At 41.5% G+C, this 25645-nt stretch overlaps 1 protein-coding gene across 3 annotated transcripts in view; it reads left to right on the top strand.

Annotated features, from left to right (window-relative positions):
- The window catches only part of fgf13a (fibroblast growth factor 13a), a 124184-nt gene that overhangs the window by 38442 nt on the left and 60097 nt on the right, over positions 1–25645 (top strand). For 2 of the 3 annotated variants that reach the window (XM_037780001.1, XM_037780000.1), the window contains exon 3: positions 18761–18928. The exons of the other annotated variant lie outside the window; for it this stretch is intronic. In XM_037780001.1, the coding sequence (XP_037635929.1) occupies positions 18761–18928 (168 nt within the window). The remainder of the gene's footprint in view (positions 1–18760; positions 18929–25645) is intronic. 3 annotated transcript variants of the gene reach the window in all.

A 25645-nucleotide genomic window follows, 5' to 3' on the forward strand; every position in this document is an offset into this window, starting at 1 on the left:
TGGCGGCCTTCTTTCAAGGTGTTAAGGCTTAAGTTGTGTTGTGGTAAAGATAGCTGCTGGGACAACCTGAAACCCCACTAATGTAGTTTTATTCTGCTGTGTCTAATCATATCACCAACTTTTCTCTAGTGGTTTGTGCTATAAGGTTACAAGGTTATAAGGTTTTCTGCCTCCTGAGCCAGATCAGACCAAACGTGTCACACTTTATTTACAGTTTATATTATACAACTATTTATAGTTGCAGAGCTGACCCAAGCCAAAGTTGAAAGTTATCCTGTTTTACAATAAAGAGCAAATAAATGCTTCACTGGTTTTTGATTGCATTGGCTCATTTTGACAATTAGAATAATAACTACATTTTTAAATTTGGCTGTTTAAGTACTTCAGCCAATTAAAGGGACAGTGTGTAACATTTAGAGGATGTGAAATAGAAAATAATAAGCATATTTTCTTTTGTGTATAATCACCTAAAAATAAGAATCGTTGTGTTTTCGTCAGCTTAGAATCAGTCGTTATCTTAAAAAAAATAAGTATTGGGTGAAGGTAAATATGTTACGTCATCATGAGGTGTTCAAATGTAATCTTGTAAAATGTAGTTTTTGGTGAAACTGTCTCCTCGAGACTAAGCAAAACAGAGTCACCTGGATGTAACTCCAGTTCTACGAGTATGTGTATTGCCCAACAAAACAAAATAAACAAAGGAATGTAAACACGCTTACGATCGGTCTAATGTTGCAGTGGTGCTATCAACGGGTAAAATTAGCTGCTGAACTATAAATCAAAATTTACAGCATCGGTGTCTAGTCCTGTTATTCTCTTGCATCATTAGAAATCCAGCTTTATATAAATGTAATTGATGGGCTTCGTCGTTCAGATTACTGTTAGCACTTACAGTACTTTACAGAACAGTTACAGTACAGGAAACTGTATTATGACACGGTCTAAACTGTTCTATTGAGACATGTCATGCAGACTGAAATAGTTCTATTTCCAGACACCGTTTGACTCGCCTGTTAGAAATGTCTGGTGCCAGTAATCCCTGGAGAAATGTTGTCAATAAAAACAACCAGAAACCCTGGTTAGTCACCTGTTGCTACTGCAAGTGCTCGTAAATACCGGGAAGGGTGTAGATTTACCACTTGTTGTGTGTGTGTGTGTGTGCTGTCGGGTGTCAGCGTATGGCGAGCGTGGGAGGTTTGATAACGCTGAGTAAAGCAGCCGTCTTAAGCAGTTCCTGTGTAATTGTAATCCCTCTGATCAGGCGCTCTGTAAACACCAGATAGTAAACCTAGCCCGGAGCTCGACTCAGCGACACTTTTTCTCTCTTCCTCTCTTTTTCACATGCCAGCACAAAGACACCTGGACGTATACACAGAAGCCTCTCGGTCCTCTGTGGAGCTGAATTGTCCTTAAAAATCACATAATGCTTGAAAAAATGACTGGCCACTTACAGCACTTGTGCTTTTGATTGGTCACCGTCTGCAGAGCTTAACATGACGACCCCCTTAATCATTGCAAATTCACACAAATGGTACCCCTTGCCCTATTTATGCTTAAACGCTCACTCGGGATCAAAGTGAGAGGGAGGGAGACCTCTACTCCGTGTATCAATTTTAAATCCCTCGAGTGCCGTATGGATGGAATGAACTCTTTTTTCTGCATTGCTCTTGGATGTCAGTTTATTTATCACGGGTTGTGCCAGAAGCTTCCGTTGAGATACCCTCCTTCCCTTTTTCTTCTTTCTTTCTCTCCCTTACTCGCTCTCTCTCTCTCTCTCTCGGCGTGTAGCGCTGAGCGGCGGGAGGAAATGTTGGCTAAACTTGCTTTGCCTGTGTAAGGCATTTATAAAAGATATACAGAGCTACATGTCTGGATGGCCCGACTACATAATTCATGTCTTGGTGTAGAGCTAAATCCTCTCTCCATCTCCCTCCGCTGTACTCCTCAACTGTGTAATGGGTTCTGTGTAGTCATAAAACGCTGGTAGCATCAACTAATGCCCACCCTACCTCCTCCACACACACAAACATCACACATCACAAGCAACCTGGTGCGGAGTCAGAACCAGAACTGCTCTTTTTAGCCATACTTTATTTATCACACTGTCCTTCAGTCCAAACATGGTTGTTTTCAAGGTTTCAAGGTGCACATTCTGCTTGTGCCACACTGTATTTGATAAACTAGACGGACATGGCATTTTATATACCGAGCATGCTCTTATCCCATTTGGTTTTTATTTCATTTTCCAAATTACACTTTTTTTTCTCTTTTCCCTGGTTGTAATCGTAGTATAGTCATGTCTACATGGAAGCAGCTGGTGACACAATTATTAGGTATATCCTCAAAAATGTATATAGAAAGTTACAGAATTCATCAGGCGCTATTTTCTCTACTCCCTTCAAGAGGATTGTTTAATGTATTCGCCTGTTGTTCCACATTAATTCTAATCGCACACATAATCTATTAACATCTAGAGCTATTAGCGCAGGCCAGAAATAAGTAAAGAAGTGGGATCCTTGCCCTGAAGTTGGTGGTGTACAGGCTTTTGTTTGGACAGCGTTTGCTGGAGTGAATTAGTGTTAAGATGGGGAGAGTGCCACTTGGGATCAGACCAGTGCAGACTACATGTCTCACGGGCGGCTCATGGGGAAAGGCAGTTTAAACACACACAGACGAGTTACCCCAGAGATAGTTATACACAAAGCGTACACAGACCGACAAAAATCCATGCATGTAAACAAACTAAATATTCCCCACAACAACCTCAGTTTGTCCTAAATGTTTTGTTTTTTTTCTGTCCAAAATCAAAATGGCAACATTATGATTTGCATCTCTGCAACAGTTTTAGCGAAACAGAATTATCAGGCAGTTAGTTCAACTTGTAACCGGATGTTCACAGGCTAAATCTAACCATAAAGCAAGGAATCTCTGTATGTCCTTCCCGAATCGCAAGAACCGCTCATCCGATTTGGGTTTATTCTACTTTTAGTGCAGACGAGTGAGTCGCCAGCAGCAGAGAGTAAAGGCATTACTCCAGCATCACACTAATAGTGTGCATACAGTTAAGCAGTATCAAACAGACAAATGGATGGTGTTGTTATCCTGTAGTTTTTGATGGACTTTAGTGAATCTGTCCTCCCATATCACAAATGACAACAGTTCCTTTTAGCCATTAAAATGTCATAGTTGATTGTTTAGTGCATGCACATTCTCCAGATGCCCTAAGGCCCCTTGGGCAGATGGACTCCCCAGACAAGCCCGCCTACGCATACTGCAGTATGCACTTTGATATTTGCTATATAAGCATATTGGACACACTGAACACACACACTCACATTTGTGTGATTCTGCTCTGAGAAACATAAAAAGCAAGATGACCAGGGGCCATGACCTCATCACAGACAGCGCGGCGGATGTTGTAGTCATTGCTGTTGTTCTGTGACGTGGGTGTGACGTGCTACAGCTCTGGTTTGATTTCTTCAAAGTGACGGCGCTCACGGAACAGGCTGTTGTTTTCACAGCGCTGCCTGACAGACTGTCTTCAGAGGTTGTGTAGTATTCTGGACAGGGTGACAAAATGAATGTCACCTTTTCTGTGGACATCTACCGGGCACTAAAAGATTCATGTGTGGAAAAAGTCAGAGAGTTTGATAGAAAGAAACCACCACTGAGCAAAACTTTAAAAATCCGACTGGTTACCTGACGTTTCAATACAGAACGGTCAAACAGGAGAAGATAGTGTGTGTGGATCTGTGTCTAACTCTGTAGATCTACTTAGAAAGTCAAAACCAAACACCATGAAGAGGCTTCTGTGTAGCAGAATGTGTTATCAAATCAACAGATGCTATACAGTCACCGTTGCGCAACTATTCTGGCGTTACAATCACTGTTGGCTGCCACCAGCACCAACCTTCATTGTCCCTGCATGTCAATCCGCTTTCTTCTGGTTTGTGAGTATGTGTGTGCGTGCGTTTCGGAGTGTGTTGAGCACATGATAGGTTAACAGGTGGGATGACTTGGCTACTGTAGTACGAAATGTCCAGGCTGAGGAACAGCTGCGAGTGAACAGGATCCGTCCGGAGTCGATTCACATTCTAAATAGTGAGCTACGATGACAATGATGCACCCAGCCAGTGTACTTTGGTTTGTTCTATGTGACAGGAAGGGAACTCAGCGACACATTTGACCTGAGTTGGCTTTATAACTTGGCCTCTGCTGCAGACAGGGTCATTCTAAATCTGCAAAAACAAAAATCAGCACATAATCTGTATTTCTAGTTTAGCCAAACTTTCCAAAGTACAGCATGGATCTATTTATACAGCTTTCTGGGTCAGATTAACTGCATTTCTGGGTTGTTTTCAAGTCCTTGCTTGAAAAATTAGCAAATTTCCCATGTTACAGTAAATGCAATTTTGTAAAATGTATTAAGGATTAGCATTTTCAATTACAGTATAAAGGGTTTGGTCATTAAATCACAAAGTTACTGCACATGCAAGAAGCACATGGGATGAGAAAAGGTTTGTGTGATCGGTGAGCTTTCCTGTCACTTAAGTTCAGAGGGACCAACGTCTCCAACAAGGACCATTGCTCTAAATAACCTCATGTATTCCAGTTCGGCTCGTCTCTTGCTGTGGTTCCCATCACAAAGCCTAACAAACGACTGGATGTGTTCCCAACTTTACACAAGCAAAACAACTAAGGCGTGTGTGTGCGTGTGTGTGTTTGGATTTCGTCCCTCTTAAAATGCATCATCAGGAAACTGAGCCATCAAACACTAATCCCATATTTTTGATGATTCAGATAGCGTTGGCGTTAGCTGTTCCTAAATCTCCTCTCTCTGAATGCCTGGATTTGAATCCTTTATGTAATCCTGCATCAAGGCCAAGCTAGTTGGGACTCGTGGGTCAATTGGAATTGACAGTGTGTTCTTCACTTGTTAATATAGCAGAAGGGTTAGCCATAATACCAGCGTAATCCTTTTCTCTGAGTGTATTTTTTTCTATTTTATTCACTTATACAGTATAATGTACAGAGCTATTGTTCAATCCTCTCGCTCTTGTTCTCATTTTTATGTGGGCCAGTACTCTTTGTTCCCATCTTCTCCTCTGGCAATGTTCACCTGATTTTGTTTAACCGCTACAGTTTATCAGTGAGACACAGGCAGGAACATGTTTACTTGCGTAGATAAGTTAATGGGAAAACATAATTAAAATATTCACAAAGCATCATGTAGAACGCACATTTAAAACTCTACAGTACCTCCCAACCACTGATTCATTTCTATTTGGTGTGAGCTCATTTCCTCATGAATAAACTCCCTCCCAATAACTGCAAATAAATAATATGAAGGGCTGTCCTCGACCGAAGAAATTCTTAGTTTCCTAACACTCACGATTTTGACGACTAATCGATGGAGATCGTGGAGATTGTAACCAACTTAAACTTGTCCCGTGTGGCAAGCGTGTTATGTCGGAGAACTACGGTAACCGACGCAAAAATGTGAATTGAAATTCTCATATTTACTGTACATAAGGGCTGTGGGAACACTGGAAACAACCGGAAAACAATTTAACTCTGGAGTATTCAACCGCTTACCAAGCTTCATAAAACCAGTGTCTATTAAATGCTATAGAGTTTATCAAGTGTTTTATTGGTGGTTATTAGTGGTTCATCAGGGGTTTTATTGTTCATTGGAATTTATCTTCATCTGGCAGCAAAGAAAAACTCTCCCAGTCAATAAACCATGAAATGATGAAATTTTGGAGAACATCTTTACACAAGCACACACACAGAAACCGATTCACTCAAACACATACACTCACAACTAATGTAATAAGGATAATACATTAAAAGTTTCCAAAAGCAAAATGGCCATTTGTAGAAACTTGCAGAAGAATTTCAACATATTTAGTAATTAATTAAGTAGTAACCACCAATTCTGATGACTTCAAGGCTCAATGCTCCATTTAAAAATGAAACAGACATTAAAGGTACAGTGTGTAGGATTTGATGGCATCTAGTGGTGTGGTTGCAGATTGCAACCAACTGAGTAACCCTCCGCTCACTCTTCCCTTTCCGAGACTGCATTAACGTGAGCTGCCGAGTACAAAACCGCGGTAACGCCGTTCGCCTCACTCAGTGGCCGTCTTTACCTTAATAACACAACTTTACTGCAGTGTGGCCTTCATGTAACGTAAAAACGCGAAAGGCTAGAGCCAGTGTTTGGTAGAAACATGGCAGAGCAACATGGCGGACTGCATGAGGAGGAACCAGTCCCTATGTAGATTTGAAGGGCTCATTCTAACACAATGATTCTTAGGTCCAGGTGATTATACACTGATGAAAACATAGTTAGGAATATAATATTACATTTCTGCAAATAGATCCCCCAAAATGTTGCACACTGTTCCTTTAATGTTTCATTCTAATCAGAATCAATTACAAATTGTGCATCTTAATGTCAAGGGAACTAAAAGAATCTGATCAAACAGCGTTAAACACTTGCAGAACAAATGTGATATAACTGACAAGATGGCCGTTTTTATTGTGCACATCAACTTGAAACCTAACGGTCTCTCATTTCCTTCCATTCTGCTGTTTCTCTGTAAAATATTGATCTGTAAATAAATGGCAGACTCTGTTTGTGTTTGCTACAGACGTTCAGTAAAATCTCTGCAGCGCTGAGCCTCTCAGCAACGCCGTTTTAAGGTCACCCTCCTTTCTCTGCTCCTCCTCTTACTCCTGTTCTTTAAAACTGTACACATGCCTCCACTCCCTCCTCTTTCCTTCTCCGCCCCCTCTCCCTCTGCTACCTTTCCTCCTCTAACAAACAGGAAAGGCTGTAAATGTGCATTAATAAACTGCGTAATGTGTGTGTGTTGTTTCCGTTGTCCATCTGGGATCTGATCTGGTTGGCAGAGGGCAGAGGAAGACGCTGCCTTCCATATCTGCTCTTGGCAGAGACGCTTGGATCAAGGAGTTTTTTTTGGTAAAGTAATTAATAAAGATGCTTGTCACAACTTGTGAAGGTTTAGTGGTGATATGATCATATGGTGCTCGCAATCATTATATAACTGTTGGGTTGAATTTAGTGATTTCATGTTTGGAATATCTGTTTTGTCAAATGAGACTGATATCTAGAGGATGTGAGAGAGAGAGAGGGATGCTGGTAGATAATTAAAGTTTTCAGTGTCCTACAGAGCTGAAGTGTTATCGAGCACTGAGTGAGCCATGACCTGTCGACCTCACATTAACTTATAGCGATGTGTGGATGTGGAATGGGCCTGTGCACTTAGTCAGCCGTGCACTGAGACATCAGTAAGTGCACTGAGGGTTGTGGCAGAACAGAAGGTTGGGGACGGTCACTGCTGCCACTGCTAAATATACTGTTCCAATTATATAATGCTGTTTATTCAGATAAGGTACATATGTGAGGTAGCCTTGGTTTAAAATAGTTGATTTGACAGTATTCAATGCTCTTCCACACCCTGTAAATAGTCAACAGATTGGTTTCTGATCAGATCTCTGCATTTCAATTGAAGATTTCTATCTGACAGACAGTTATGCTGGGCGTCATGATCCAGCAGCTCGGACTCTCCGTCTCTTTTGCTCTGAGCTTCAGGTCTCACACTGAGATTGCCTCCCGTTATGCAACTCGCTAGACGACAGCGTTCTGTTGGCAGAGAACATTTTCGTTTTTTTTTTCCTGAGTTGAGCGTTTCTGGCCACCGGGTCAACGAAGGACACATTTGTGACTTTTGCTAACTTTAAAATCTGTTTATACATTACTACAGTGAAGTTTTTATGATAACTGTAAAGGTAATCCTTTGCTGGCTAAGGTCGTATACTGTGAGCTTATTTATTTGTATGCTTTCATAATGGCGGGAGCACGTTCGTTTCAATAAATAGATCAACATCTTTCTAGTCTAATACTGTATCCCAAAGTGATTCATATTGTATGTATCAGTCTTTACACCTTGGCTATATACAGTAGCTGTGTATATGGCATATGCTTTCCTCAGCATGAAGCAACAAATGTGCTGCTTGGAGCCAAGTACAGTACACAGTCACTCTGTTTCTACCAACTGGAATTTAACCTTTTATAAAACAGAGCAGGCTTTAAAAAGCAAATGTTTAGCTTACGTCTTGTGGTGACTTCTTCATTACTTTCTACAGATAACATTTGGAGGTTAAAGGAACTAGGGCTGTCCTTGACCAAAGATATTGTAGTCGACTAACACTTTTAACAACATTTAATCGACAGATCTGTAAAACTGAGTTTTTCCACAAAGGATCAGACAAAAGCAACACTTTAAATTTTGAGTTAAATCACAAGTTTCTTGGAAATAAGTCATTCAGCATTAAAAAAAAAGCATAAAAAATGACTAGTCGACTAAAGAAATCTTAGACGACTAAGATCAAAACGACCGATAAGTGGACTAATCGACTAAGACCTACTTTGCTTTTTTACACTAAACCAAACAACGGTGGCATAATGCCACCCCAGTGTGTGATTTTAGATAACACCGCGGCATCACAGGAACAAAAGTGGCATGACGTTTAACACAACAGCGTCTGGATTATGTGTGCGTGTAGTCCCACCGTGCCGGCTGTCCCTTTTACACAAACGTCGGCTCGGCTTTGTGATTACCTCTGCTGCTGGCTCAGCGGCGGAGCAGCTCGGTCCTCCCATTCCACTTCTGTACCTTTTATACAGAACAGCAAGGCGGAATAACGGCGCAACAGTCCTACCTTAAACAGGCTGTGTGACTGGTGAACTGTGCACTGGTGCGCTAAGATCACTAGTTCATGATAATTCTGTGAAGGAGCGGAGGTAGTCGACACTGTGCTAATCGTCTAATGCATAAAAGAAGACGGATGTCTTGTATTAAAATCCTTGACTGGAGATGAACCGCGACTCATAAAACACACTGTCAGCTGCCGGCAAACCATGGCGAGATGGACAGGCGGCGCAGCCTTCCGTCCTTATAACCTGATTGTGTGACGTTTGAACAGAACACATATGAATCATGTGTGACTTTGGAGCGGATTTGACATGTGATATATCATAAGCTACTTGGTATCACTTACTGCTCAGGGTTGTTGATCCTATTACACTTGAACCTCCTCCCACAGTGTTTCAGGCTTCCTGAACTCAAAGGCCTGATGATGAGCAGGGAGTAGTACATGATGCTTTACAATCCTATTTGCTCTTGTCAGCTGTTAATTGCCGTGAAAAGGATCCTTAGCATTAATCCACCTAAGCAGGAGCGTGTGTTTGATCCCTGTCTGTTGACACGACATCCATGAGACATTTGAATCCATGATAGGGATGGAGGTTGTGTGACTGTCAATGTATTATAAGGTCATCTGTGTGGGTTTGTGCATGTACATGCTCATTTGCTATATTGCTTGGGTAGTTGTCCTTAGATAGTCTTACATAATGTCTGTAGCCTACACAGAGGGAGACAACATTTAATTCTCCTGCAGTAGCCATCTATGAACACACTCCGCTTCGGTGTGTGTCCATGTGAACATGATGTTTGACTTTAATATACCAGAAATTAGTTGTGCTTTTCACTGTTTTTATGTTCCTGAGTGTCTTTGTGTTTGCATATCTGTGTGTGTTGTACTGCAATCTGCTGTCACTCTGCCATCTAAACAACATATTGAAGTAGTACTAAAAAAAGTTAGAAAAACAGTTGTATGTGTGTGTGTCAGAGATACAGTACAGAGAGAGAGGGAGCGAGTCTCTCCACATTGATTTTTCTCAACTTGGCATATTCTCAAGCCAACAGATGCATTACAAGGATTTAAACCTCCATTATAAAGCTATTGGGTGTGAAAAATAGTTTTCAGGGTGAAAAGGTGAAACAAGAATAGTTTTTGTTTTGTTTCTGTCTCTTAAAGGGATAGTTCAGGTGCTTTGAAGTGGGGTTGTATGAGGTACTCATCCATAGTCAGTTTTACCTACAGTAGACGGTGGTGGAGAGAAGCAGACAGGAGTTACCGCACGGAACCAAAGCAGTATAGTGCTGTGGACAGAGCCAACAGCAAGTTTAGTCACGTAAAAGAAAGGCCCACCTAAAAAAATCAATATCAGTTTAAGTGTACGCCATATTTAGACTATTGTTGCCAGTTTACCTTGCCGTGAGACAACGATACAGTCTACGTTTCAGACTGGGAACTGAAGCCGTTATCTATGCTCTCGCCAAAGCAACCAGACTCCATTGAAAAAAACTGTAATTTTACCTCAAAGAACATGGGAGTTGCTGGTCTACCACTGCCTCGATTGGTTAGTTTGTTTTGTGACTTTGGTTAGTTTGGATACACCAATAGCACAAACGAACTAACCGATTGAGGCAGCGGTGGAACAGCAACACCCGTATAGGTAAAATTATAGGTTTTGTAAATGTAGTCTGGTGGCATTGAAGACAGCATAGATGTATACAACGGCTTGAGGTCCCTGAAGTGTCTGATGGCAAGGTAAAGCGGTGAAAATATTCTAAATATAGTGTACACTTAAACTGATATCGATGTTTTTAGGTGGGTCTTTCTTTTAGGTGGCTAAAATACGTTTTGCTGCCGTCCCCGTCCACAGCAGTACACTGCTTTGGTTCCGTGTGGTAACTCCTGTGTGCTTCTCCATCTACTGTAGGTACTGTAATACACTGATTATGGAGAAGTACCTCATACAACCCCACTTCAAACCACCCTGACTATCTCTTTAAATGGGACTTAAAGAGTAAAGGAGGTATCCTTTCTAATTTAGTTGCATCATGTGAGTGAAACAGAACAATCAAGAAAAAAACAAGGAGGAGATTAGATTAGAATTATAAATGTTAGAGATAAAAACTCTTTATGCCGTTGGGAAGACAAAACCCAGGTTTAAAAGTGCAGTTTCTTATAACTGATTATAAATCACAACAGGGAGGTGTACGATTTTCAAGATGAGACTTTGACTGTCCAAAAGAGATACGTCTCTATAGAGACCACCACCCACTACTACCACCACCACAGACATGCTCATAAACACATGGCATATGACGTACAGTATATCTCTGCTTCATCAAGTGGGAGTCAAATGATTGTGTGCATGGATGGACTACTAAATGGGTAAAATGGGCTCTCTGCAAGGCCACTCTCTGATGCTGGATCAATACTTTTTCATATGAGCGCTGTATGTGCCTATCATTGTGCCTTCAACCAACAGTTTCATCACGTTCATCTCTGCAGACAAGCTGTACTGGCAGGCAGTAGTATTACACTCGCTCTCCTCCTCTGCTGCAAGAACGCCACCACACAGATACATTTCCAAACCTCTGATGATGGGGTGCATACTCTACTGTATGTGACAGCCTGTCAAAGTAGGAGTGACTCTACTCAATATGGTTCTATGCTTCATTCCCAGAATTCCCCCTTATCATACAGGCTGCAGGTGCCTCAAAGGTCAGCTCTACACTGTACGTCTGAATTGTATGGAACACATACAGTCTGACCACAGGCAGATGAGACCACTACACCACACGGCTTTTTTCCAGACAAAAAAATAGAATAAGATGGCAGACTTCCCTCTGAGCAGATTCATAGCTTCTTTACATACTGCCGTAAATGGATTGCTTTTGCGTAGAGAGCATGGCTAGAGAGCCATGACCATAATGTATTGCATTTGAGTAATTGCCAGCCAGCCTTAGATTTCCTGTACTCTTTTACGCATCATATCTTCTTTATATTAATGGATTAGACTCCAAGTAAGTTCCCATATATTATCAATGGAGCATGCACAAATATATTTAAAATAGGGCTGTCAAAGTTAACGCAATAATAACATGTTATCACAAATTTGTTTTAACGCCACTAATTTCTTTAAAGCATTAACGCAACTTGTGATTTTGAAGGTTTTAAAGCTAGAGTGAAAATACTGGCATCATATGAATCTATAAAAACCTAAAGAATCCATTGGTACCAAACATGTCATAATAGCTTGTCGCAAAGAAAGTTAAATAACGCTCCAAACTTGCTCTAAATTTTGGCGAGGAAAAACTGACATGGCCATTATTCAAAGGGGTCCCTTGACCTCAGACCTCAAGATATGTGAATGAAAATGTGTTCTAAGGGTACCCACGAATCTCCCCTTTACAGACATGCCCACTTTATGATAATCACATGCAGTTTGGGGCAAGTCATAGTCAAGTCAGCACACTGACACACTGACAGCTGTTGTTGGCTGTTGGGCTGCAGTTTGCCATGTTATGATTTCAGCATATTTTTTATGCCAAATGCAGCACCTGAGAGGGTTTTGTTTTGTGTTGTTAATTGATTTACAATAATAAATATATACACACAGTTGCATAAAGCAAGCATATTTACCCACTCCCATGTTGATAAGAGTATTAAATACTTGACAAATCTACCTTTAAGGTACATTTTAAAAATATGTAATTAATTTGCGATTAATCGCGATCAACTATGGACAATCATGCGACTTATCGAAATTAAATATTTGAATCGATTAACAGCCCTAATTTAAAAATATACATGTTATTTTAAATTTTGCTACACTTTAATGGCACTACAGTATGTTATACAGTATCATACTGCGACTAAACAGTTATGAAAGACAACAATGTAGGTATACTAAAGCCCTGACTAAGATGTAGCCATAGACATAGACCTAACATTGAGACTGCTGATTTCTTCTATTAGTTTCATATTTATTTGAATTATCATCACTCCAGTTATCCAGCGATTCATGTTTTGATTACAAAAGGCTACAATATTTGTCCCGAGCTATCATGTCACCTTATAGAGCCTCTGTTTATAACAAGAAAGGCAAAGGAACAAAGAACAAGAGAGAGGAAGAGACAAAGAAAGGGAGAAACAATGAGCTCAGAGGGATGAAAGAGCATGAATAAAAATGCAAGCTCATTCTGCGTTTCAAAGCAAATCTCAAGTTCAAATCAACTCACTTCCTCTGCTGCCTGCAAGGTGACTTACAACCAAAATAAAACTATTCTTTCTTGAGATGGAGCCACACTGAACCCGAAGGCATCCCAGAAGACAATGTGCTAGATTCTGCTCCTTGTGAAACCACATTGAGGCCAGGCTATTTTCGAAACGCAAACCTCAGGCTACAGACCCGTTCCTGTGCTTAATTCTGATTCTAATTTAGTGAGTGTGCTATTCGTCAAGTCATGATGAATGTGTTCCACCTTCCTGATGGATATGAGCCATGACTTGAGTGTATTGTGCAGATTGCTCCTCATATATGGAAGCGTACTTCATTTCTCGGGGCCCTGGCGGTGCTTCAGTTGATTACACACGTCCTTGAACCCCATTTGAACATGAGGCGGTTGGCATTTATGAGCCTGGGTGTCACTGATGACGCTCTGTCACATTAAGCTTGCTTTTTCTATTCTCACACTTGAACATAAGCACAGCGCAGTCATTGCGTATCACTTGCTTTACGGTAAATACTGCCCACACAGATAGCACATCTACCATACTGTTGCCATAAAACCTGAACTAAATAGATGAGCAACTAACCGAAGCAAGATGCATCTCACCCCCCTCCTCCTATTTGTACCCATTCCTCCTTACTAGGAGATTTATTCCTGTCAGAGGGGCAAGGACATCCATTGCTGTGTGCTGAAGGTCCAGCGTGGCAACACTGGTACCTGTAGATCACCGACTATTATGAATCTGGGTGACAGCTCACTCTGAGTGGCTGGTTTGATAGAGAGTGAGCTCCCAGGTCCTGCTGCGTCATTCATCAGGCATCCTTCAATCCCAATATGCGCTCTTCATCAAGGCTGGGGCAAGGATGAAAGAGACGGGCTGTAAAGGATGGTGCCCACCCCCTCCTCTGTTCGTCCTCTTAGCCCCGCCGTCACTCACTTTTATTACCTCGGATGAGCCGGCAGTTAGCGGGCTCATTAATAAACGCCGGCTGGAATTGGACATTTGTTAAAGTTCTCAAGAGTCCTCCCGTCTTAGACAGACAGACAGACAGACAGACAGTCAGATCTTCTACCTCAGCTATGAGCTCTTAAACATGAGCAGACGGGAAAGTGAGGATGAAAGTGAGAAAACAACTGCAGTGTGCATTAATGTTTGTGTCAGTAAGCAGCAGTTTGAAGATTGACTCTTTGCCAACTAACCTATGGATGTGTCTCAGTGCACCTTAACACCTGTCTGGTGCAGATGAAACACACCCTTCATTATTTGTTTAGTTTGTTTGGGAAGAAAAGAAACTGATTGGGCAACAGGGAAATATAGAGGATATCACTCGTTTAAAGGGACAGTTTGTATATTTTACTTTTATCTACTCATCAATCTAGATAATTATACCCGGGGGTGCATTTGCGTGTCACAACAGCAGTACACGAATGAACCAGACGGTACAAACTGTGTGCAGTTTACAGATTATTCTAATAAAAAAGGGGGAGATTAGCTTAGTTTAGCTCAATTTCCACTGGATCAAATACAGTAGCAGCACCTCTGGGCCTCTGGGGCAGAGAATGGGGTCATATTCCTGGAAGGAAACTTAGACCTCCTCTGTTGTCATTCCAAAGCACCATTAAAGTTTCAGTAGCACTGTGGTTTTCTTGGCGAGGGCCTGCGATGGATAGGTGGTATCTGTGGGGTATTCAGGACCTTCTGCTGGTGCGGAGGTGGTAGGAGAGCAGGTCATCCAGCAGCCTGAAGGAGGCACCGTAGGGCAAAAAGCATGTGGTGATTAATTGCCCTACTGGGCGTTGAACCCTGATTATCTTCCTGTTAGTGTGGGTGTGTTTTTTCACACTAAGGAGGCTGGGGTCAGGCAATGGCTGACCTACTGGTTAATGGACCTGCTCTTGATGGCATATGAGAATTAATTTTTTAAACCGTCTGCAGGACCTGTGGCCAAATTTATGGGCCGAGGGGTGTTTTTTCCTCCTGATCCATCTCATCCACAGTTCTCTATAGTGTGTTCAGTTTCTACAATGATATTTAAGTCTGGATACAACAGATACACACTGACCAGTTAGTGGACATTTAAACGATAAGGTCAAGCAGCCTGTTAACATTCTCAGGCCGTCAAATACAGACGTTTTGTCACGCCCCACAGCTTGGTGGATGGATCCAACAAACAGAGAGCTTTCATCCAGGAGACCACTCTTCGTGTCCCGTGTGTTAAGTTTCATTTTCTAAACGGGATCATTTTAAAATGACCTGTGATTGGTCAAAGTCTCCCGTCACGGGCTAGATATTTTAAAGCCTGAAAACAGAGCCATGAGGAGGTGCAGTAGTATAGTTTTCTCTCAGAACACTTGAATTACAATATGCTGAAAGGTTATTATGGAATTTTTGCCCAATTATGCCAAAAAAGTGTTGCCTACTGAAGTTTTAAGGTGGACCAGCTATTCTCCTTTAAGTGACAAGCTGCTCCTCTGAGTTTTGCTCAGCTTTTTATGTAATTTTTAATATTTCTTTTAACCGTTTAACTGATAGCATTAATCCGTACATATTCTTAATGTCAGTTAATGGTTAAACGGTTAAATTATTGCCATCTAAACTAAAAGAAATACAACATATTCAAATATTGTAGACATATACAATAAAAATAAACAGTATGTATTTGGAGGTCTGTGCAGCCATCATGTTTTTTTCAGTTTGTTTGAGTATGAAAACCGCATGCAAAGATCAATAACCCTTCAGGGATCTGGTGTAGGGGGTTTATTTTTGTTTCTGTGAAAAAGATAACTGTCAATATTTTGTGCGGCCCACTTGACATCTTTATCAATGATCATCTTTTCTCAAGTTGATTTATCCGTGGCTCTGCCAAACCAGAATAAAATGACTCTTGGGACGGCTATTTATTTATTTATATTGTAAGTTCAAGTCTCCAATTCTTTATTTGTATGTCAAGGCAAGGCTTACAATGAAATGTTTTAAATCCTAAAGTTCTGTTGCCTTACGTTGTACAGTTAAGGGTAATCCCCGCCTCATTAACCAAATTATTTCTGATATAATTGTTTTCTGCACTCTCCTGTTAATTAGGCCACTTTACTCCCATTAAGACCAATTTGGCTTACTGTACAGTTCACACTTAAATAAAATAGGTGTAAAAGGGTTTTATGAATGAAAGTAAACCTACAGCCAATTATCAGCAGTAAATGCTTTTGGCGCTTTATTCCTAGTTGGCAGTAAGGGTGAGTGTGTCGGGTTTATGAATATGGAGCAGAAACTCACTGTTCTTTGCTGCTGGTAACATCACGCCCACACAGGTCGGATTATAGTCAAATAGTTTCATTCATAAAACTATGTTTAAATACAGTACATAAACCTTCCCTTTACATTCTCATTAGGCTGAAGTTTAAGGTTGTTTTCAATCACTGTGCCCTTAAACTCTAATTAGTACTTTTTCTGTACATTTGCAGTGTGTACACAGTGCTCAGTATCTTCTAGTCCTTTTAAAACTATTTTAATTGGACCCATGTGCCTCTAATACTTATGTACATGTGGTCTTGTTTTTTTTATTTCCTGGATCTGTTTTTGTTTGTGTGTGAGACACAAAGGGAGAGAAATGTGTGCTTCTTGATCTTATTTCTGTGAAGAAGACACACTGTGCACTCTGTGTGAAAATACAGTACACGGAAGTCAGTGTGTGGGAGTCTGTCTACATAATGCTTTAGTTTATATTTAGTAGTTTAGTGTATTCTTACTGGGAGCAGATACTGACGCGGCACTGAAGTCCATTCAGCTTTCCGAATAAAGCTGGCTGAGGCTTACATGCGGTCAGAGATCGTGATATTATCACAGTATGAAAAGTGGATAACGGGTCATCAAGAACAAACTGTGTGAAAATGGGACATCAGCTCTGTGTGGACAACTTTAACACTATTCGTGATGCCATTTTTCTGGTTTAGCTGAACTGAAAAGAATGTCATTAACGGAGGGGGGGTTATGTATTGTTGTGTTTGGATAGTGGCTACTCATTAAAGTAGTAAATGTGTCAGAGGAAGGCATGGCACTCAAATCCATTAGGAAAAGAAGATACCGTTTATTTGGGTTGATTCGCTCGTAGCTAATCCATCAACACAGAGAAAAATAGGTCAATGATCGAAACCAAGCAGGGACTGTGCCCCGAAGAGGACAGATGCAATAGATCCAACACACACAGACGGAAACACAGGGCTTTTCACAGGATCCCAGTACAGGATTCCTGTAGACACACATGCAGCAGAGTGACATTATAGAAGCTCTCCTTGACGTCACTTACAGTAAGCATGACTTCTAGAGATGTTCCGATGCCATTTTTTCCTTCCCAATACCGAGTACCAATCCGATACCAGCGTGATAAAAAAAGCATAGTTATTATCATTATTATTATTATTACAGCTGCTTCTGCTCATACTGTTTCCCTTTCAGCTGCATAGGAGTCGTGTTAATTTGCTGCTGATGAAAACCAACTTTTCCTGATTTTACTGCTTCATAATAAAAGCTTTTAAATAACAATATAATTGGGGACTTTTATTGTGAAGAATCTAGGATGTGAAAAGTGTTTATCACCGTTTTACAGCCGCGCCTTTGACCACTAGTCACAGCCGTGGTAAACACACACCAAAGCCGGTAGCTCTGTTGTAATGGAGATGTAAATCCCTGCCGTGCTGCGCCGAGTCATGTATGGAAAAACCCTAAAATACACAGGAACTTGGCTTGTGTCTTGAGGAGTTGTAGTATTTATTCACCGACAGCCAAAACAGTTCACACGCTGCACTGCTACGTTCACAGCTCGTTACGGCTGACTTCATCTCACCTTCACGCCATCACACACGCACACAGGCTTCTTCACTCTCTCGGTCTCTTTTTCTCTTGACCACAAACACTAGCACTCACAACTCACATTCTATGCACTTAGTTATTCCTTAAAGGAGTTTGGTACTTGTATAACACGTTTTAGTTTAAAAAACATCTTAAAAATACATAATTCCCTGATGCTTTGGCCTGGCGGGGAGTCGTCTCAGGCCTGGCGGAAACCCTGGTATCAGATCGATGCATAGACTGGTGTACTCGCCGATACCCAATCCCGAAGTTTGGGCAGTATTGGACGCATTTCCGATACTGGAATCGGTATCGGAACAACACTAATGACTTCACTGCAAGTCGCTCCAGAGGGACCTGGAGGCCTGTGCATGCCTTTGCATCTGCTTGCCTACTCATACAATAAATAAGGTGGAAATGGGGTCATACTCACCCAACACCAGCTGACCATAGTTTCAGTAATGCTGACTTGACATACACCGTAGCAGAATGCACGCTTGCCCTGCAAATCCCACAACCTTTACTCCTTCATCGGCCCCACAGTCACCTCATTGAAGTGCAGCAGCTTGTGGTTCTGGCCTGCTACAAAAAAACATGCCATAACACTGAATTTGAACTTTCCTTTTCCCTTTTCTTCGTGTTGTATTATCACTTTTCCTTTTCAGCAACCAAGGATATATTTAAATAACAGCCCCCACTGTTGTTGGTTGTCTATAATTTTAGTTGTTTTGTGAACTTGGTGTTCTTGATCTCTTCTGTCCCTCTCTCCTCCTTCTCTCTCTGTCACTATGTGCAATATAACTGTTATTTAAAGCTATAGCTGTTGCTAATATTTGATGTATTTTCATTTGCCTGTGTTTCTGCCCTGTGTTATTGCTGTTGTTGTTGTTTTCTTTCATTTCTTTATGTGGTGAGCTTTCTAACCCCAGTTCATTCTGTTATGGCACCACCGCAGTCCAGGATGACGCTGCCCCAGGTACCCAGGAGTACATTATGTTACGGCAGGACTCCATCCACTCTGCGGATATAAGGAGTAAAGGGTCCCCCTTTCGTGCTAAGTGTCACGAAATCTTCTGCTGCCCGCTGAAGCAAGCCATCCACAAAGAGAGCTCAGAGCCCGAAGGTTTGTTCGCACCCCCTCCTTGTTTTGATTTTGCCGATGCTCCTCGTATCCCCTCCTGCCCACTCCCCCGTCTTGTTTTCCCCTCTCTCTCATATTCTGTGTGAACTGATAGTTCTCCGCCCCCTTCAAACTAAAGTTCTCTTTCATTCCTGTCCCATTTTTCGAGAGCATCTGGTCTGCTTCTGCCCCTTTCTAGCATGTGTGTGTTTGTGCATGAACGCGCGGAAGTGTGAGTGTGTGTTTGAGCGTAGTATAAGACTGAATGCTTAGGGCATGTTTGCTTGCAGAGAACCTGTAGGAGGGCATCTCCCTCTGGGGCCCTGCAGCAGTGTGGTATGTTTGTACTGTATGAGTGTGTATGTGTGTGTGTGTGTGTGTCTGCCTGCACACCTCTTACGTTGGACTGAGTGAGGAGCACAGCATTTGTAGCTCCTGCCCTCCCCTCCCGACCCCAAAACCATTAACTCGGTCATTGCAACCCCGAGGCACATGCACAGACCAAAACAAAGTGCAAAAATAAAAAGGCGTAATAGATGGAGGCAGCTGCCGCCCTAATGAGTTCAATGACTGGGCAATTTCAGTGTGTGCTTCCACTTCAACCGGCCTCATAGAACAAAAAAAGGTGAAGCTCTTTTATCTTCCTGTCCTGGAGACTGTGTGAGAATGAAATGTTTTATATTCATGACTAAATAGTGATCTACTCCACTACGGACTGCAAGTCAGCAACTCCCCTTCCCGTCTTGTTCCCTGTGCTTCCTATGCTTCTGCCTGTGGCTTTGTGGTCCTGGTGCATCCTTCCCTCTCAGCGCTTCCGGTAGCACTTCATTTTACAGGTCCGCAAATTTCATGGTAATTAGGGGATAATTAGCAAGTAACACATTTGAAATTTATTTGGAAATTCTGCCAAATTACCCCAATATTTACCTCAAAATTGATCGGAAAACACTTTTGTCGCTCTTCCTCGGAGGTGGAAAACCATAACTCTGATCAGCCACAAATCTCACCATTGTGTGACTTATTGTCTACCCGTATGTAACCTGGTAGCTAATATAATGATTCAGGGAATTTTCAAAGAAATTTCAAAGAAGTTATTTGCTAATTATTATCTTTTTACCAGCAGACATGGAAATAAAGCATATCAATTAACTTTGTATTCTTTTCCTTGAAATGTTTTGAATAAATTACCAGCTATTGGGAAATAGCGGAATATAATTAATAAATAATGTTTATAATAAAGTAATTTTTGATAAATTTTCAGGTAAATATTGGGGTAATTTAGCAGCAATTCCAAAGAAATTTCAAATAGGTTATTCGCTAATTATCACCTATTACCATGAAATTTGCAGACCTGTAAAATGAAGTATTACCGTGCTTTCTTCCTTCCTTGCCTCCCTACTGCAACCGTGCCCACCTCTATTTCTACATCTTTAGTGCTTGTAACAGCATGAGGATAAGCCTGCGTACTGTATATGTTATCAACGTTTGTACAGTTAGGACACGCAGCAAAGTCTCCAAGCATGCTTCCATACCACGCACTGTCTGGCACTCAGGCTCTTTGACTGCCTCATCCGTCATCTATCCCCCAATAGAGTGCTAAGATTGTAGAAATTGCTTTCCTTTGCAGACTTCCCGATAGGTAAGATATGAATTATCGTCGCTCTTGATATGTTTTCTGCAATGTATTGCTCTCTGTCTTCTGATGCATCGAAGAGAGGACCATGTTTGGTACAGTAATGCTACACTTAGACATCAGTTAACCTGTTGATGGATGTCTGGGTGCCCGCTGAAGGACTCGAGCACAGGCACTTGTGAGCCAGAGAGAGAGGGAGATAAAGAGGAGAAATACTAGCAGAGGTCTGGCTAGAAAAGTACAGATGTATTATTCAGTTTGGCTGCAGCTCCAGTTGGACGTGACTGAATTTACAAAGGAAGGAGGGGAGACTACAGCTGTTACGTAAGCTGTTCATGAGGACGTCATTAAAGTTGATGTATGATGTGGATGGAAACTGTGCGTCTGACTGTGTGTGGAGCAAAATATACACACACAACTTACAATACAGAGCTGTCTGCGTACTTACTGAGATAGATGTTGACATACTGTATTTGCACAAATTTTTGTTGGAAATGGTATTTTTTTATATGAAATGAAGAACAAGAAGGATGTATGTTTTGAGAGATCGGAGCAGCAAAGTCAGCCTTGTCACATCGTTACTATGGCAATAACATTCCAACTGCTTTGTGTTGCACTTATGAATGACTTTCATGGATTGCAGATCACTTAGCTACATGTTAAAGCCCACCTTCAGACAGTGTTACCTCCTGTTTTTCAGGTATTCTCAAACAGAGAATGGGGGTGTGGTTAATAGTCAGACGTAATTCATTACCATGGCAACCAGATTGTATTGTTTTTCAACCCAGTCGAGATGAAACCAGCTAGAGTAGCTTGAAAAACAGCTATACGGCACTGAATTTTATGAATTTACTGTTTATCAGACCTCAAATGAGACAAGAATTAGCACAACACAATGACTCTCTCTCACTCACTCTCTTCTTTACCGTCTCCTCCTGGCGATGCGGCTGTCTGCTGCACTGAGGAGCCGCAGCGCCGAATGCTGTCCACAGCGCACCGCAGGATGGATAGACATGTTGCTGAGGTCCGCCATTTGAAATGCAGTTTCAGGACGTTTTGGAGGTGCCTATGATCCGTCCTGCGGCACGCTGTGGCTGGACAGAACACCGGCAGCGTGTGGCATCGGCCGCTTTCCGTTTATTTATCTCCAGCAGGAAGAGACGGTAAAGAAGCATGAGTGCACCTGCGCAAGCTTAGAGGATGACGTATAACCTGTAGCTTCTACTATAGTCATACGTAGGGCTGCACAATTATGGCCAAAATGATAATCACGTTTAGTTCAATCAATATTGAGATCATGATTATCACGATTATTCATTGATTTTAGGGACAAAATATTTTTTATCGCACTTTCCCATTTAAATAAACAAAGCACTGCTTTCACTTCCATGATGTGCTACATTCCTGCTAATTTAAAAAACGTTGCATTAAAATAAGACTCGTCCACAGTGCATCTCCTTGAAGCAAAATAAAACCAAAACTTTTTACCCCAAATTAAATCACTTTCACGTTGTGCTAATTAACACATTTCTGCATCAAAATAAGACTGAAACGTGCAGTAGGCACGTTTCCTTTTCAGCAGATTGTAACTCAAGTGCTCTGAGAGAAAACTAAACTTCTGCACCTCCTCATGGCTCTGTTTTCAGGCTTTAAAAAATCTAGCCCGTGACGGAGGACTTTCACAGGTCATTTCAGAGACAGCAGTCCTATTGGCTTTCTTCGACTAGTCTCAACATGGCTGCCGGGTCACAAACTTTCTCATTTTACAGCTAAACAGTACACTACAAGATGTTTCTGAAAACATTTGAGATGAGAAATAGGCATTAGAGTAACAGAATATTGATTTATATTTAATCAGCGCTGCCTAGTTTGACCGTTTGACCGGAGTTTGCGAGTGATTGACAGCCGGTTCATAGACGGCAGCTGGATGGCAGACTCCAGATCAGCTCTGATTGGTTGTTTTCCTCAGGTCTGTGAAATCTTGCAGATGCCATCAGGAGCTACGGAGGGCACAGAGGCACATGATTTTTTTCAGATTACCTCCCATGAACTACTGTCAGGACATCGTGACCGTTTTATAAAAAATAACTTTTTTTAAAAATCATATTTGCTCCATTTCTACCCACAGCAGCTTTAAAATAAGTTTCTTCTTCACCTGCATACAGTGCATTTTCCTTTTTTTCTTCTCTGCTCTATGTTAAAATGAGTAATTTACAGTATATTACTTTTCTACTCTGGACCGCAGACGAAACATTCAGGAAAGTTTCTCACGGGCTGTCGCTGTAGGGTGCCCGCACAGCAACATGACAGCTCCCCAAAAGTGAAGCCAAAACATCTGGCTGTTAGTTTAGGAAGTGCCTGATTTGATATACAGCTGTGTTTTCTATGAGCAATAAATAAATAGAGATATTGCGGTCAATCATGGTCATTTAATTGTGGGAAGCCAAAATTGTCATAGTGATTAATATTCGATTAATTGTGCAGCCCTAGTCATACATCAACATCCTGTTTTAACAACAACCTTCTTTTTCAGTTTTAAAGTTATTTGTCAAAAACAAATTGGTGAACAGTGTGGCTAATCAACATTATCGGAAAACGACTCAAATAAATATGAAATATAAAAATGCCATAATACACTGAAGGGGGGCTTTAGTTTGTAAGTCACAGTGGCTTGCAGCACAGACGGTTCAGTCAGGAACTCTGGTTGGTTGCCTATTTCCCCTACATGGTTAGATTTGACAGCTATTATACAGTAAGCAGTAAAAAGCAGTGGTTCTAAGATTTCATCGATGTTCAGTTGAGATGCTGGCGTGTGACTGCTGCTGTATGGGTGCAAAGTGCTCTGAAAGGTACAAACATTAACGGTAAGATCTAACGAGGCTTTGACGTCAGTTATCTGCAGTCTCATTTCCTCTGACTCTAATTCCTCTGATGCAGCAGCACGACACTGAGGTGGCTGATACAGAAAACCAAGATATTGGTTTCACCACTCACTGGAGATATGCTTGACAGAACAACACATCAGCAGCACACGGAGCTTGGGTTGTGGCACCCCAGAGGATGAGTTCAAATCAAACCAGTTCATCTCTGTGGAGCTGCAGGGAGCATAAGAACACAGACAGAGAGAGAGCACCGGACTTGCCTCCTCCATGCTCAGGTCTGAGTGTGCTGCCGGCCGTCAATCGGACAGTTTGCTCTCTATCTTGAACTTCACTTTGACGCACTCTTTGGCTGTGTCACCACCACCTCTCGATTCCTCTTCATTCTCATATCACTCCCTCCTGTTTCCTCGGCGTCTGTTTCTCTCTCTTTGGCTCCGTTCCATTTCTCCGCAGCAACAACAAAAGATGGTGCCCGAGGGGACCGATCTGTGTAAATATCCCATCCATAATTCAGACGTCTGCGAGACTTTGTGTTTATTGTTCCAGGCCACAGAGACATATCCATATAGAGATGTAATCACAGATGTATAGGGCGTGAGCAGTATCTGTATATTTTCATTTGTGTGAGATTAACTCAAATAATGAGTGTTTTTCTAGTTGAATTAGGCAGTGTTTGTCTATTTGTAGCCCCAGAATAGGAATACACTGTTATAATAATTAAATATATTTTCACTTCCTCTGCACCATCTTAGATGTCCTGGCCACGACTTACACAACTGTTGCCTCACGTGTGCTGAGTTTAGATTACAAGAGTTTTAAAATGCCAAACGACTTAGAAATTTGACTGCATCACAGAAATAGAATGTCACAGAGGGATGAAAAAGCTGAAGGTGGTCAGTAATGTCAGACAACTTTGTAATATGAGCATCTGTCTGAAATGTATCCTCAAGCTCTTTCTCTCTCACACGCACACAGACAGTCTTGTGCTCACACACATTCATATTTTCTCTATCTTTTCAAGTCTTGAATGCTACTTTCAAATGTTTACGGTCACCATACCACCGAGATTCTCGCATTATTAATATTAAAAAGGTTGGAAATGACTTGGGCTGTAACAGGTTGTCAGATTCAGATTTGATATGTAAGAGTTACAGTTGAGCCAGCTGTTTTCTGGGTCAACAATAAAACTCAAAGCCCAAACATTGTTTGCCCAGACAACTGTACTTTTACAGTACATAGCAACTCATGACAAGTGCAGCTTTAAATGATAGGTTTACAAGTTTTCAAGTCTGCCTTAAAACAATAGTCAGGTATGAACTTCAGGTTTGCTTGCTGTAATACTCATCAGTCTGAGTTAGTCAATTCATGTGGGTATCTTCCAAAGTTAGTCTTTTCAGTACAAAATGTTCTTTGTGTTTCCATACACAGTGTTAACAAAAAGAAAGTAACACAAACGGGTTAATTTCACTCTAAAAAGACAAACTTTGGGAGATAGCCACATGATTTTTGTTAACTCAGATGACTGAAGCCACATATTAGCCTCAGATAAACTTTGAAGTACATTGTTGCACAGAACAAGGACTGGATTTTGTCCCCACTTACATTTGAAGCACATTATTTTATTGTTGAAAACTGTGAACCTAACCTTTAAAGAGGACCTATTATGCTCTAGTGCCTTTTCCTTTTCCTTTAGTGTCTGCAAAATTACAAAGCCCAAAATCCACGCCAAAGGGAGTTACTATTCCCCACTGAAACACTGGTCCTGAACTTCCTGAAACGCCTTGACTGAAGTCCCGCCTTTTCTTCTGTAACGTTGTGATGTCACCAAGTAACACATTTGCATAATACCTGCCTAGCAGCTAGTTTGGCTTGACCTCAAACAAAGCTAGTTAGAGCGGAGCTGGGCCGAGTCCGAAGAGTTTGGTTTGGTTGACGAATCACAACAGAGAGGGCCAGCTGACCAATCAGAGCAGACTGGGCTTTTCAGTGCGGGGGGTGGCGGGGTAGCTCAAACAGAGTATTTCAGACAGAGGGTGAAAAGAGGTGCAGCAGCAAAGCCAGTATGAGAAACATAAAGCGTGTTTTGAACATTAAAGTACATATAGAAACCCAAAATACAAGTATGCACCTGATAATACGCCTACAGTAATAGGTCCTCTTTAAAGTATCACACTGGTGGCTTTGTGTGTCTTATCCTTCATCTAC

This window comes from Sebastes umbrosus, chromosome 9 (genome assembly GCF_015220745.1).
Source record: "Sebastes umbrosus isolate fSebUmb1 chromosome 9, fSebUmb1.pri, whole genome shotgun sequence".
NCBI classification, from domain to species: domain Eukaryota; kingdom Metazoa; phylum Chordata; class Actinopteri; order Perciformes; family Sebastidae; genus Sebastes; species Sebastes umbrosus.